At 37.0% G+C, this 13,807-nt stretch overlaps 2 protein-coding genes across 4 annotated transcripts in view; one reads left to right on the top strand and one right to left on the bottom strand.

The window, feature by feature from the left end:
* SHISA6 (shisa family member 6) overlaps positions 1-13,807 on the top strand; it is a 619,326-nt gene that overhangs the window by 517,383 nt on the left and 88,136 nt on the right. The gene's annotated exons all lie outside the window — the stretch shown is intronic.
* On the bottom strand, positions 9,804-10,922 carry LOC107651391 (putative C->U-editing enzyme APOBEC-4; the record flags this gene model as incomplete). The annotated part of the gene is given in 2 exon segments (XM_016430766.2): positions 9,804-10,325; positions 10,327-10,922. Coding segments are annotated over 2 exon segments (1,086 nt in total), but the record flags the coding sequence as incomplete, so codon positions are not given.

A 13,807-nucleotide genomic window follows, 5' to 3' on the forward strand; every position in this document is an offset into this window, starting at 1 on the left:
TATATATGTACAAAACTAGAGCTAAAAAAGAGGTTAATACTAAAAGAAATAGGAAAAGAAACAAATGGGGTAAATTTATATATCACAAAGAAGCTCATGGCAGGAGGGGGGGAAATCAATACAGTGGAAGGGTAAAGAGTTTGGAGATAGGAAATATTCAAGTCTTACATGCATTGAAATTGACCCAAAGAAGAACAATCCAATCCATTGGGGCAGAGAATGGATTTGCGCCTTATAGGGGAGAAGGGTAACAAATGGACTGGTGGGGAGAGAAGCAGTATAAGGGAGGGAGAGGGTGGGAGCATAGTTTTAGAAAGACTACAGGGAAAATAAGGGGAGAACAAGAAGGGAGGGGGGTCTAATGGGAAGTAAAATAAGGGTGGGAACTAAGGGGACTGATTAGAAACAAACATTGGTATAGAAGGAAATAGTGAAAGAAGAAAAGGCAGGACCAGGAGTAGAAATCAAAATGCTGGGAAATACACAGCTAGTAATCACAACTCTGAATGTGAAAGGAATGAACTCACCCATAAAATGCAAGGGAATAACAGAGTGGATTAGAATCCAAAACCCTACCATAAGCTGTCTGTAAGAAACATGCATGAGGAAGGTAGATATGCATAGGGTGAAAGTAAGCAGATGGAGCCAAATCTATTGGGCATCAACTGATAAAAAGAAGGCAGGAGTCGCAATCATGATATCTGACAAAGCCAAAGTAAAAATAAATCTAGTTAAAAGAGATAGGGAAGGTAATTACATCCTGATAAAAGGCATCATAGACAATGAGGAAATATCAGTACTCAACATGTATGCACCAAATGGCATAGTATCCAAATTTCTAAAGGAAAAATTAGTGGAGCTCAAGGATGAAATAGATAGAAAAAACTATACTAGTGGAAGACCTCAACCTTCCTCTATCTGAACTAGATAAATCAAACCCAAAAATAAATACAAAAGAGGTAAGATAAGTGAATGAAAGCTTAAAAAATTAGTTATTAGATATGTGTAGAAAAATAAATAGGGACTAAAAAGAATATACCTTTGTTTAGCAGCACATGGTGCATTCACAAAAATTGACCATGTATGAGGGCATAAAAACATTGCAAACAAATGCAAAAGAGCAGAAATAATAAATGCAACCTTATAAGATCACAATGCATTGAAAATAATCATTAGTAAGGGGACATGAAGAGGTAAATCAAAAATCAATTGGAAATTAAACAATACGATTCTCCAAAACCGGTTAGTTAAGAACAACTCATAGAAACAATTAATAACTTCGTTGAAGAAAATTACAATGATGAGACATCCCTTCAAAATCTATGGGAGGCTGCCAAAGCAGTACTTAGGGGGAAAATTTATATTCTTGAGTTCATATATTAACAAATTAAGAAGGGCAGAGGTCAATGAATTGGGCATGCAAATTAAAAAAACTAGAAAGTGAACAAATTAAAAATCCTCACATGAAGACTAAATTAGAGATCCTAAAAATCAAAGGAGAAATTAATAAAATTGAAAGTCAAAGAACTATTGATTTAATAAATAAGACTATAAGCTGGTACTTTGAAAAAACAAATAAAATTGACAAAGTACTGGTCAGTCTAATTAACAAAAGGAAATCAGAAAATCAAATTGACAGTATCCAAGATGAAAAGGCAGATCTCACCTCTAATGAAGAGGAAATTAAAGCAATCATTAAAAACTATTTTGCCCAATTATGTGGCAACAAATATAGCAATATAGCTGATATGGATGAATACTTAGAAAAATACTTTCATATGAGGTCAATTCAAGATAAAATTGTGCAAAAAGTTGAATTACTCTTGCATTTCCTATCAACACTTCACCTCTCATTTAACCATCTTATCTTATCACTCATTTGGTCAACAATCATTTATTAGGTCTTTACAATGTCCTGGGCACTGTGCTGAGACCTAGAGATATTTTTTTTAAAAGAGGAAACAGTTCTTAAGGAGCTAAATTCATGAATAACTAGATACATATAAGATCCTTAGAAAGAGTGAAAAAGCTGACCTCTAAAGACACTCACAGTAAAGGGGACCCATAAAAACTTCCTACTAGAAGAAAGGATTTGATCTGAGTCATGAAAGAAAAAGGGAAAATAAGAGGGAGGAGGGAGAGCTAGACATTAGGTGTTAGGTGGTGCAAAGGTATGAGAATGGGAGGATGGAGTATCTGATCATTTGAAGGAGCTAATAAGAAAAGTTGAAAAGTAGGGAGGGATCAAGGTATAAAGAGATTTTTTTTGTTGTTTGTTTTTATTTATTTAGTATTTTTTCCATGGTTACATGATTCATTATTTTTCCTACCCCTCTTCCTTCCCCCTCCCAGAGATACAAGCAATTCTACTGTACAGGTATCATTGTTCAAAACTTATTTACATGTTATTCATATTTGCAATACAGCAATTTTTAACATCATATCCCCATTGAATCATGTTGATCAATTGATTATATGTTTTTCTCCTGCATTTCTGCTCCCATAGTTCTTTTTCTGGATGTGGATAGCATTCTTTCTCATAAGTTCCTGTGGATTGTCTTGGTTCATTGCATTGCTGCTAGTAGGAAAGTCTATTATATTTGATTGTGCCAGAATACATCAGTTTCTGTGTACAATGTTTTCTTGGTTCTGCTCCTTTCACTCTGTTTCAATTCCTGGAGGTCTTTTCAATTCACATAGAGATCCTCCAATTCATCATTCCTTTCAGCACAATAGTATTCCATCACTATCAGATACCACAATTTGTTTAGCCATTCCACAATTGATGGACATTCCCTCAGTTTCCAATTTTTTGCCATCACAAAGATCACAGTTATAAATATTTTTGTTCAAGTATTTTTCCTTATTATCTCTTTGGGATTGTAAAGATTAAAATTTAGGAATATGGGGAGACTGAGGCAGGTAGAAATTAGTTTCTCTCTGCAAGGAGTATTATATTTTTTAGAGGTTTATTAAAGGTTAAAGATTAAAAAATATACAAGTAAGAAACATGTGCCTAGGCCAGAGGCCTAGACAAAATAACCTCACATCACGCAAGAGACGCCTCTGCTCCAAAACGGAAGTCCAAAAAAAACCAAGCCCCTTCAAAAGCCTTTGAATCCACTTAAATACCTTCTCGATCTCGGCCCAGGTGAGATTACAAGGCATTCTGGGGAAGTGGAGCAAAGGCTCATGGGGATTGTAGTCCTGTATTCGAGTCTATTTTTTACATTCCCCCGTGTGATCATTTTGGAAAAATTAATTTTTCCCCAAAAGGATCATAAAAACATAATAAACTTAAAAGATTACAATAGTGTGAGGATAAGAGAAAAAAGAATAAAACCAATAATTGTTGAACACAACATTGACAAAAAGTCGTTAGGGGGCAGTCCCCTTTGGCATAAAAGTATACATACAAATAAATGTTCAATCAACCACACCCAAAGTTCAATTTTGTGCAACTTGTGGTCTGGAGGCTTCTTCATGGTGGCTTCTCCAACAGTTCAGTTCTGGATTCAGAGAGGTAGCATCTTATTTACCTAAACTTCTTCTCAAAAGGAATTTAAACTTTGCAATTTAAATAATGATTTTTTTTTAATATTCCCCCATGTTGTGGGTGATTGAAAGATTCAGAATCAGTTAGGGATGCATGGCTGAGGTATGAGGTATATGAATCAATTGGCAAGAGACATTAAAAAGACATCAGAAAATCCAAAAGAAAAATTTCTGGATGAAAATATAGACTATTAAAATCTTATGTGTAAAAATTCCAAGTAGAAGAAAAATAAATCTATAACAGGTCCTTCAATCAGGGCCCAATCAAAATGATCTAAGTAATGATGCATTTACCCAATCAGTGCCAGGACTACAGAAAGGTACCGCACTATGAGAGGCAGAAAAGAAAGGGACCAGATTATAGAAGCCAAGTAGGAGCCAAGGTTTTGGGGATACTCGTCTGTGAGTATCTTCAGAGTGAGTGTAGATACAAGGAAAGCCTATGTCTTAACACATGTTAAACATAGTAACCTCGAGTCTTCACACTAGGTTCAAGACCTTTGTATTGGCCTAGAAGTGCATCAATCCATCCTAGATTAGCCTTTCTTTGGCCCTATGAAATGGCTCTTGTGTGTATCTCTTGTCCTGGAATCAGACAGAATCATTAAGCAAAGTCCCATAATTTATTTAAATAATTAGTGGCATCATTTTTATAGTCACAAGCTTTTTAGGGCATGCATTAGCAAATGTATCTTAAACTTGTAGCACTGAAAATCAAAAGGTTAAAGAAAATCTTAATGCTGGTGACATGTGCTTCAAATATAAAAAGGAGAGAAAAAATAATAAAAAAACTGAAAAAGTATATTGCACATGCAAGAAAAATATAATAATAAAAGAGCTTTAAAAAATTCAAAAATATAGCTTATAATCATTGACACTCTGTGTCAATTAAGAAAAATAAAATACAAGGCTTTCTCACCAAAAAATGAGATCCGTTTCCTCTTTGTATCTGGCCATGATCACTGTGAGTAGAAGGCAAATGAATTGAACAAGGTTAACAATTTTTTCATCTTTAAAAATACAGTAGTACAAATATGTAGATATCAAAATCCCCAAAATTCTCAATAGCCCAATTAATTACAATAGCAAACAAACACACTTTCATATTTCACATAAGTTGCTGTATGACATTTTTAAAACCTATGAATTGATGGACATTTGTCACAATTTTTACAAACATAGCAATCCTTCAACCTTGGTATTTAAACATATATATATATTTTTAAACAAAGTAAAACTCATCTAGGGTTAAGAACATAATCAAGAAATCTATATATCATTCTGGTAGAAGTAAAATAGTGAGCTGAAGAGCATAAATAAAGGAGTGCTCCTTTTTCTTGGAGGCTTATAGGGATACAAATGCCCTGAGATTAACTGCCCAACTTCCATTCACATGTGGGAAGGTTGGGGGTTTATAAAATGTATTTCACTTCAGCTACTACTGGCCTTACCTCGTGGTAGGGGCAGGCAAAAATAACCAGATTGTTAAAAAAATTCCAAAAATCATATTTAAAAAACCCTTAAAATCAAATCATTTGAGGTATTTAGCACATTAAATTTTCCAAAGGTTATTAATACAATTATAACCAGTTCTGAAGTCCATCTATCCTCAGCAAAATAGAAAAAAGCTGTTTTTTCATATATGGGCTTATTCACAATAATATTTGTTCAATAGTTATAGGGGAAAAACAACAGAATTTCAAAACTCAGTACATTCAAAATAAATTCAATCAACCTTCAGTTCAAGCAGAATAATATTGAATCCAGTAATATATGAACTTAAAATCACAAAGTTAAACCATAACAAAAAATGCAATAGAATACAGAAATTTTTATAAACCATTGGAGTTTGAAATGCCTTAGAATATAGCCTTTAGTCTCTTCAAAGTTCCTTGGGTTTTTTTTTTGTTTGTTTGTTTGTTTTTAATTATCCATTTAAATGTCTATTGTCCGAAGGTAGAGTAGTAAAGGCTAGGCTATGGGGTTCAAGGGATCCGTCCAGGGCCCCATAGCTGGGAAGCATCAGAGGCCAGATTTTAACTAGAGACTTCCCGTCTCTGGGCCTGGCTTCCAATTCGCTGGGCCACCCATTTTCAAATTCAAAGTTGAATCTTTGGGCTGAGTCTGCTCCCAGACAGGCAGGTAAAATCAATGAAATTGCCAGAAGAGTCAAAAATCCTTTTAAACAGCCCATTGCTTTTTAGGTTTCTGTTTGAAAAGTCTGTTTCTTCTCTCTAGTCTTTTCTCTCTTTCCCCTCTCTGATACCCCTGTGGCCAATACCCCCAGCCACATGGGGGCTTAGCCTAAGGGAAAATTGCCCAGTCTCCTTTCCCTCTGTCTCTCCCCTCCACCCATGTGGCCAATACTGTTACCAGCTGGTCGCAATGAGTCCTGAGCGATCTGCTCCAAGGATCTGGGTGATGAGCCGGCTGGGGTCACGCTTGTGGGTCTGGGGCGCAGAAATAGGCAGGCAGCGGCTGGTGAGAGGCCAGGAGCAGGAGTGGCTGCGGGCGTGGGCAAGGCCGGGACCAGGTACCCGGTGAGGACGATCAGGGCTGCAGGTTGCAGGCAGGAAGCGGCGGGGCAGGTCCGGAGCCTGTAGCAGCTTTGCAAGGTTAGAAAACCTTGGCCAGAGAGATATGGCTCAAAAAAAAATTTTTTTTTCTAGGTACTAGATATTAAAACTGAATTTAAGATCAGAAAAGAAATCAGAAGACTGAAAGTTCTTTTTTCCATTAGGTCGCCAACTGTAAAGATTAAAATTTAGGAATATGGGGAGTCTGAGGCAGGTAGAAATTAGTTTCTCTCTGCAAGGAGTATTATATTTTTTAGAGGTTTATTAAAGGTTAAAGATTAAAAAATATACAAGTAAGAAACATGTGCCTAGGCCAGAGGCCTAGACAAAATAACCTCACATCACGCAAGAGACGCCTCTGCTCCAAAACGGAAGTCCAAAAAAAACCAAGCCCCTTCAAAAGCCTTTGAATCAGCTTAAATACCTTCTTGATCTCGGCCCAGGTGAGATTACAAGGCATTCTGGGGAAGTGGAGCAAAGGCTCATGGGGATTGTAGTCCTGTATTCGAGTCTATTTTTTACAGGATACAAACCCAGCATTAGTATGATTAGATCAAAGGGCAAGCATTCTTTTAGAGTCCTTTGCGCATAATTCCATATTGTCCTCCAGAATGGTTAGACCAATTCACAACTCCTCCAGCAGTGTGTAAGTGTCCCAATTTTGCCACATCCCCTCCAACATTTATCATTTTCTTTTATTTTTTATTTTTATTTTTTAGCTTAAAAACAAAAAGAGATTTATTAATTTAGAAAGTAATGTTGAGAGTGGCCAGGAGGATAGCAAGGTAGAACAGCAAGATGGGAATTAGTTCCCTGGAAGGACAGCATGAAAGGAAAGGCTGTTCCTCCATGGGGACAGCATGGATGGAGAGCCTGTTCCCCAGATGACATCAGTTCTGGGGATTATATACTCTTTAGATGCTATGTCCTGGTGTGGATGTGACCAGAATGTTAGTCCCTCAGGCATTTGGTGGAGTGCGGTGGTCATCTGACTGGGGTCTGCCTGGAGGCATAAAGATTCATTTCTTTGTCCACCTTAAATCTAGAGAACAAAAGAGGGTAAACATCTCAGTACCCTGGGTGAGGTCATTGGGTGTTTCTAGGTTAAGAGTCACAAGGATTCAAGGTCAAAGGAGTTTCCCTGATATTAGTTGGCCTGGGTTTCTGGGGTACAGTGCCTATGTCATACACATACATACATATATAAATTTATGTATACATATATCTATATACATATTTATGTCTTGGCATTTCATCCTATACAGTTTGTCGCTGTTCCCGCTAAGTATAATTCTTCTAGCTACCCAGGTGATAATAACAATTTTTAAGAGTTACCAATACCCTCTTTTCTTACAGGGATACATATCATTTTAACTTATTAGGTCCCTTAAAAATAGTTTTTGTTCTGTTTTGTTTTTGTTTTTTCCCCCTTTCTTAACTACCTTTTGATGATTTTCTTGAGTTCTGTGTTTGGGATCAAATTTTCTGTTCAGGTCTGGTCTTTATGAATGCTTGGAATTCTTCTATTTTATTAAATGACCATACTTTTCCCTGTAAGAATATAGTCAGTTTTTCTGGGTAGTTAATTTTTGGTTATAGATCTGGTTCTCTTGCTATCCAGAATATCATATTCCATGCCTTCGGTCCTTCAGTGTAGATGCAGCCAGTAAGAAAGGCACGTGCCAGGTGGGCCAAGAGGCCCAATTCAATTTTACTCACATCATGAGACATGTCTGCTTGCAAGCAGAAGCAGGAAAGAAAAGAGCCAAAACCCTTTCCAATCAGGTTAAATACCCCATCTCGATCTTGGCCCAGTGAGAATTCAGTGATATTACAAAGCATTCTGGGGAAGTGGAGCAAGGACTTCTGGGGATTGAAGTCCTGGATTCAAGTCTCCAATTTTACAGTTCTGAAGCTGTCTTCAGCAGCCCAGAGACTTTCCAGGATTGTGACCTGGGCAAATCTACTGGAGTCATAGGGCTAACCAAGTTATTTGTTGATTTTTTTTAAACCCTTACCTTCCATCTTGGAATTAATACTGTGTATTGGTTCTAAGGCAGAAGAATAGTAAGGGCTAGGCAATGGGAGTTAAGTGACTTGCCCAGGGTCACATAGCCAGGAAGTGTCTGAGGCCAGGTTTGAACCCAGGACCTTCTGACTCTAGGTCTGGCTCTTAATTCCCTGAGCCACCTAGTTGCCCCTTAGTGATTTTTTAAATCACTGTGTATGTTTGGATATTCATGATTGATAGGGGTGCTTAATTGAGACAATATAACAATATCCATATACACCTTCCCTCTTTTTATATGCATGAGTTCTGCATCACCATTGTTATGCTACTAGAGAATAAAACCTTCCAGCCCTGGTCAGTCCTTGAACCAGTCATTGACATTCACTGAATATTCATTATGTTCTGAGAACTACAGAAAGATTTTTTTTAAAATGGATCCTTACCCTCTACTTCTAGTTGGGAATACACATACTTGAAAAGACTTACTGTCATTTAGAAGACAACATACAAGTGAGTAATAAATCAATATGGCATTAAAAAAAAGGGTCTAAATACAGATATGAACAGGTTAATCAAGAAGTGGAATGTTTTAAGACTTTTTTTGGAAGAAGTAAAGGATGTAGATTGGTGGAGAAGAAGGAGATAGGTATCAAGATCCTTCTATTTAGGGAAATGGTAGGCCCAAGTCAGAAGTCAGACATGGGAAGACAATGGCCGGCATAAGCTTTATGACAAGATTCAGCTACCACCAAACATAAGCATTGCACTGTGCTAGGTTTGAAGGGAATTGTTTTGTTTTGTTTTTTTAAGGCACAACATACAGTCTATATCCTTTAGAAACTTATGAGTAAATTGGGGGAAATTAAAACATACTACCATGAAACAAGCGAGTGGAAAGAAACTTTGAAAGTCAAATAAAGAAATGTAGATTTTGTATTTTAGCTAACAGTTACTTCATTCCACAGGGCTGAATGCCCCATTCACCTAGTATCTAACCAGTAACTTAATTTCATGAAGAGGAACCTGGGTAGGTAAGAGTCATCCATCATGAGTGGGTGATTGAACTTAGCAATCTATTTCCATGGATGCATTAAATCATTTAGTAGAATGGCTTCTCTTTGTTCATAATTATTTTGAATCACTTTAAAGAAAGTGGGCTGCTTAAAGTCTATCTTGCTGACAATAAATGATTAATGGAAAATCACTGGTTTGCTACTGCAAATAGCACTTAATGTCAGTTACTTCAGGCAGGTTTCCAATTTCAAAATAAATCTTTGTACTGAAACTAATTTTTGGACTCACTTTAGCTCACTTAAGTTTTTTTTTCTTTTTTTTAAATGCTCAATGATGATGTGGGCTGACTAGAAAAACAATATTACTTTGAAGCTATTGGGGAATGACTATATAGTTCCACTTTGATGCTACCATTTGAAGGGGTCAAGTTTAGTAGAAAAATATCAAGCATTGTTAAAAAAAAATTCTGTGGCTGCTTGTTGTTGATATGATGAAAAATGTAATGGGTTTCTTTTTAGTGTGATTGCTTTCTAGGTAGTCCAGATCCATCTGGTCCAGGGATGAAGGCTATCAAACATATACCAACAGTCTCATAAGCCTTCTAATGTCTGTTAGCATTATCTTTTTTAAAATGTGTGTTTACTTTTTTCTTTTTTCTTTCTTACTTCTTTAGTGTCTGAAAATTGTTCTATGATTTCCACAGTCTCCACTAGTTTTCCAGCACGGGGTCCTCTGGGGTCTTTGGTTTCCTTTAATAACATCCGAGGCATGTTTAAGTGCCTTACAATGTTTTTTGGCTTGGATGGGTTTTGACCTACACTGAGTGGTTGTTGCTCTCCAAAAGGCACTAACATAAAAATTATAGGTGTCCTCTGTTCTGGAGTCATCATCATGAGTGGTAGTTGGTTGTTCATCACTTGAGAAGACTCCTGAGGGAATACATTGCTTAAAGGGCATTTCTGTAAATCCAGCTGAGCTTTTGTGTTTGGGTTCACTGTTGTCTGGGGAAGTACATCAATGAAGTGTGGTTTCACTCCTGTGATTGCTCTGATTTCATAAGCATTGTGTCTGTCAGCCAGTGCTCTTGCAAGCCAAAGTGGTTGGTAAAGAATTGCCCCGGAGACATCACTCACAAAATGATAGAGAAGATAATGCCAGATTCCACCACTTAATTGGGTTCAGAGTGACCTAAGGCCATAAACTAGCCAGACTCTGTAAAGCTTCACAGTTCCATGCTGAAACAGGGAAGTTAGTCTCCGCATGATAAAGCTGAGAGAAATATACATTGAGGTTGACGTCTGGATATCTCATCAGAAAGTTGTACATTTTGCTGATGCAGCAATGGTTGGCTTCATTACAAGGACAGTAGTTAGAATAAAGACTGATCTGTTCACTGTTGTCATTGTTATGTATGAGTGACTCAAGATAACTACCCATCTCAAATAACATAGATTCTGGGTGTGTATCATACTCTGTGCAACTTGAAGCCTGACCCTTTTGCACCAGGTTGCCAGAAGATGTTTTTAATTCATAAAATGTGAGATGTTTTGTTTGAGGACTAGGCCCACAAGGGAATCCAAAGAGCTGATAAAATTCAGTATGAGTAACTCTTGCTTCTTCCCCTGTCTGGATGTGATAAGGGCACTTAGAACAGTCTAGAGTCAAGGCCAACCAATAATAAGGTTTTACTACAGTTCCATGATTTGTTAGGTATTCCTGGTATAAGGGCTCCATTACTAGGTTTGTGTTTTGCTAGCAATCACCATTGACAAGGAGAGATTATATATGCAAACTGTTTATGAAAAACTCTAGCTAATAAACTACATACTTATCAGAAGAGGTAATATTGTAGCAGAAGCATCTCTGGTTCTGAAGGAGAATTACTATGTCCATGTATTAGAAAGCTGTCCATTTGCTTTTGTATATTCAAATCTCTTTGCCTGGCAACATCAAACAATCAGATAAGACAGCCAGTCCTGGGTGGTGGAGAGAATTCTTGGTCTGTTATTGCCTTAGGATAGTGATGGCAAATCTGTGGCATGGATGCCAAAGATGGCATGCAGAATGCTCTCTGTGGGCATATACCCCCCCTATCCTCCTCCCTTCTCCCCTCATTTCATATCTAGAAAGGCAGAGGGTTATATAACTGTCAAATGGTCATTCAGACTTTCCTTAAAAACCCAGAGAGGAAACCTTTCATTTGTGTTAGTCTATTTTACTTCTGGAAGTTTTTCCTCACAGCACGAATTTGCTTCTTTACAACTTCTTGGTTCTATGCATAGGATTAAAGAAAGACAAATTTATTTCATGTGACAGCTTTTCAAATAATGGAAAACAGTTACCATGATGTCACTAAGTCTTCTCTTCTCCAGCCTAAAATTCTCTCCCCATTTCTCAGCTGTTCTTCATGTGGCACAAACGTGGGACTATTCAACATCTTGGTTGCTTTCCTCTGGAAGCTTTCCAACATACCAATGTTCTTCCTAAAAACTAATATTGGATGTACCAATTCAGATATAGCCTGGCTAGAATCTGATAAAGTAAGATTGTCACCTTATTATTGGACATTATGCCCTCCTTAACAAAGCCTATGATCGTATTAGTTTGGCTGCTAAATCATATTATTAATTCATATTGACTCATAACTCCTGTTAAGACTTCTTGAGCAAAATATTCTGTAACTAATTTTTATTAATAATTATATAATTAACTGAGTCTACTTTGTGTACCATATGTTTTATGTAAAATGTATTCTGGATGTAGATAGCTTTCATTTGGTTTTTGTCTGTATTTTATATGTATGTATGCTGTCAGTCTCTATGTACTAATTCACTTTGTATGTATAAGTATGATAATATGTATAGCTTTTCTTCTTGTCTGTCTCTTTGTGTATTTAATCTTGTACAAATGTTCACTATAAAATAAAACAGAACTAAAAATTACTCACTCCTTCTCAGTCTTTAAAAACAGAAGAGATTTTTCCTGATATGGATTAATTGGGATCTTAGGCAAAGGATTAGGCCTTTTAATGTCCTGTCCAGTATCCATGGAACTCTTTGTTCACTCTGCCTCAGATAGGTAAGTAGGTACTATCATCTGGGAAGAAGCTCTTCCCAATATAGAAACACACACACACACACACACACACACACACACACACACACATATTTAAATGCATAAACAAAAATACTGGCATTTATTCATCAAATTGAGAAAGCAAAACAAAAGCAGCATGATTTGCTTCATGTGAATTGAAGATGGGAAAACAGGTACCTACTAACTGATTTATTTCCCTCATATGAGTCCCAAGCACCAAAAATTGGCTAAAATCAGTCATTTGTTCTTTCTAGACTTTCAATATCCTAAGAAAGACATTCAATACCTAATATGAAGCCATCCCTATCCCATTTGTCCTATTTCTTTTTCTCTGAGTGGATGGCCAAAAGGCGAGGAAATTCATTACTAAAGATTTTGGCTTGGCCAGGATTCTGACCTGGGCATAGTGTCAGTGAATCCACACAAGTTCTGGGAAGCAGAAGTCTTAGCAAATCACTTCGGAGTACCACACCACACCCCCTCCTCCCAGGACCACAGGAATTCTTCCAAGACCCATCAATCAGTGAGCAGTTATTAAATGCTAAACAAGTGCCAAGCAGAGTGGGGGATAGAGGGGAGGGAAATAAACAACATCAAAACTAAGATCAGGTATATACACGTCTAACCGAATTCAAGAGTCAGCTTGGTAGTAATGGCAGAAATAATAGAAAAGAGGGCAATGAGTGAGAACAGATCAGAAGTTTACTATCTCTTTTTCCTTCCCTGCCCTCCCTATTGGAAGCAAACAAAACTCAGATACTTAGGTCAGAAATATTATGAGGTTAAGGGGATAGATACTCTTAGAAAAGAAGGAGCCTTCAACAAATCCTAAGAGGTTAGGTATGAACCTTGCCCTGTGTGACCATTTCAGGTGAAGGAAAATGCTGTGATGCAGATAAGTTAATAATCCTAAAGAAGTCTGCCAGGGGAACTTATTCAAAACTGGTGAGGAACTAAGCCAGATATCTGTAATAAATATTCCTAGAAGCACCTAGTTTTAGGCAGATTCTTTTTTGGGACAGAGGTGCAAATACCTTCTAAAACAGTTTTAAGTCATTCCTGGAATTTGTTTTTCTTTCACAATACTTGAGATATGAATCTGGGGGCTTAGGTCAATGTCAAATGCAAAAAGTTAACTTTCTTCAGGATAAGAAAATATCCCCAAAGCAAAACAGTTTTAGAGAATCTAGATCTATACTATTCCGCCCCTCACCCTTGTTCTATTCCCTACTCCCAACCCTACAAAAGTTCAGTTGCTTCCCAGGTCTCAGGGAACATGCCCCTTTATTCTGTGAAAATGACTTATATGTTAAAGGAAATTTCAGGATTCCTCAAAGAAATACACATTCATTTAACCATCACATGTGTTCCTAATTAACAAATACATTTTGGTATGCATTTATGGGATATTTCTAGAAGATAGCATGTGATAGTAGAAAAAGTAATGACTTCATAGTGAATACACTTGTATTCTAGTCCTAACTCTGCTATGAATTTGGAAAATACTTTTTGAGTGCTAGACTGTCTAGCACTTAATAAACCAAATTCATCATTA

The sequence above is a fragment of the Monodelphis domestica genome, chromosome 2 (assembly GCF_027887165.1).
Source record: "Monodelphis domestica isolate mMonDom1 chromosome 2, mMonDom1.pri, whole genome shotgun sequence".
Lineage (NCBI taxonomy): Eukaryota > Metazoa > Chordata > Mammalia > Didelphimorphia > Didelphidae > Monodelphis > Monodelphis domestica.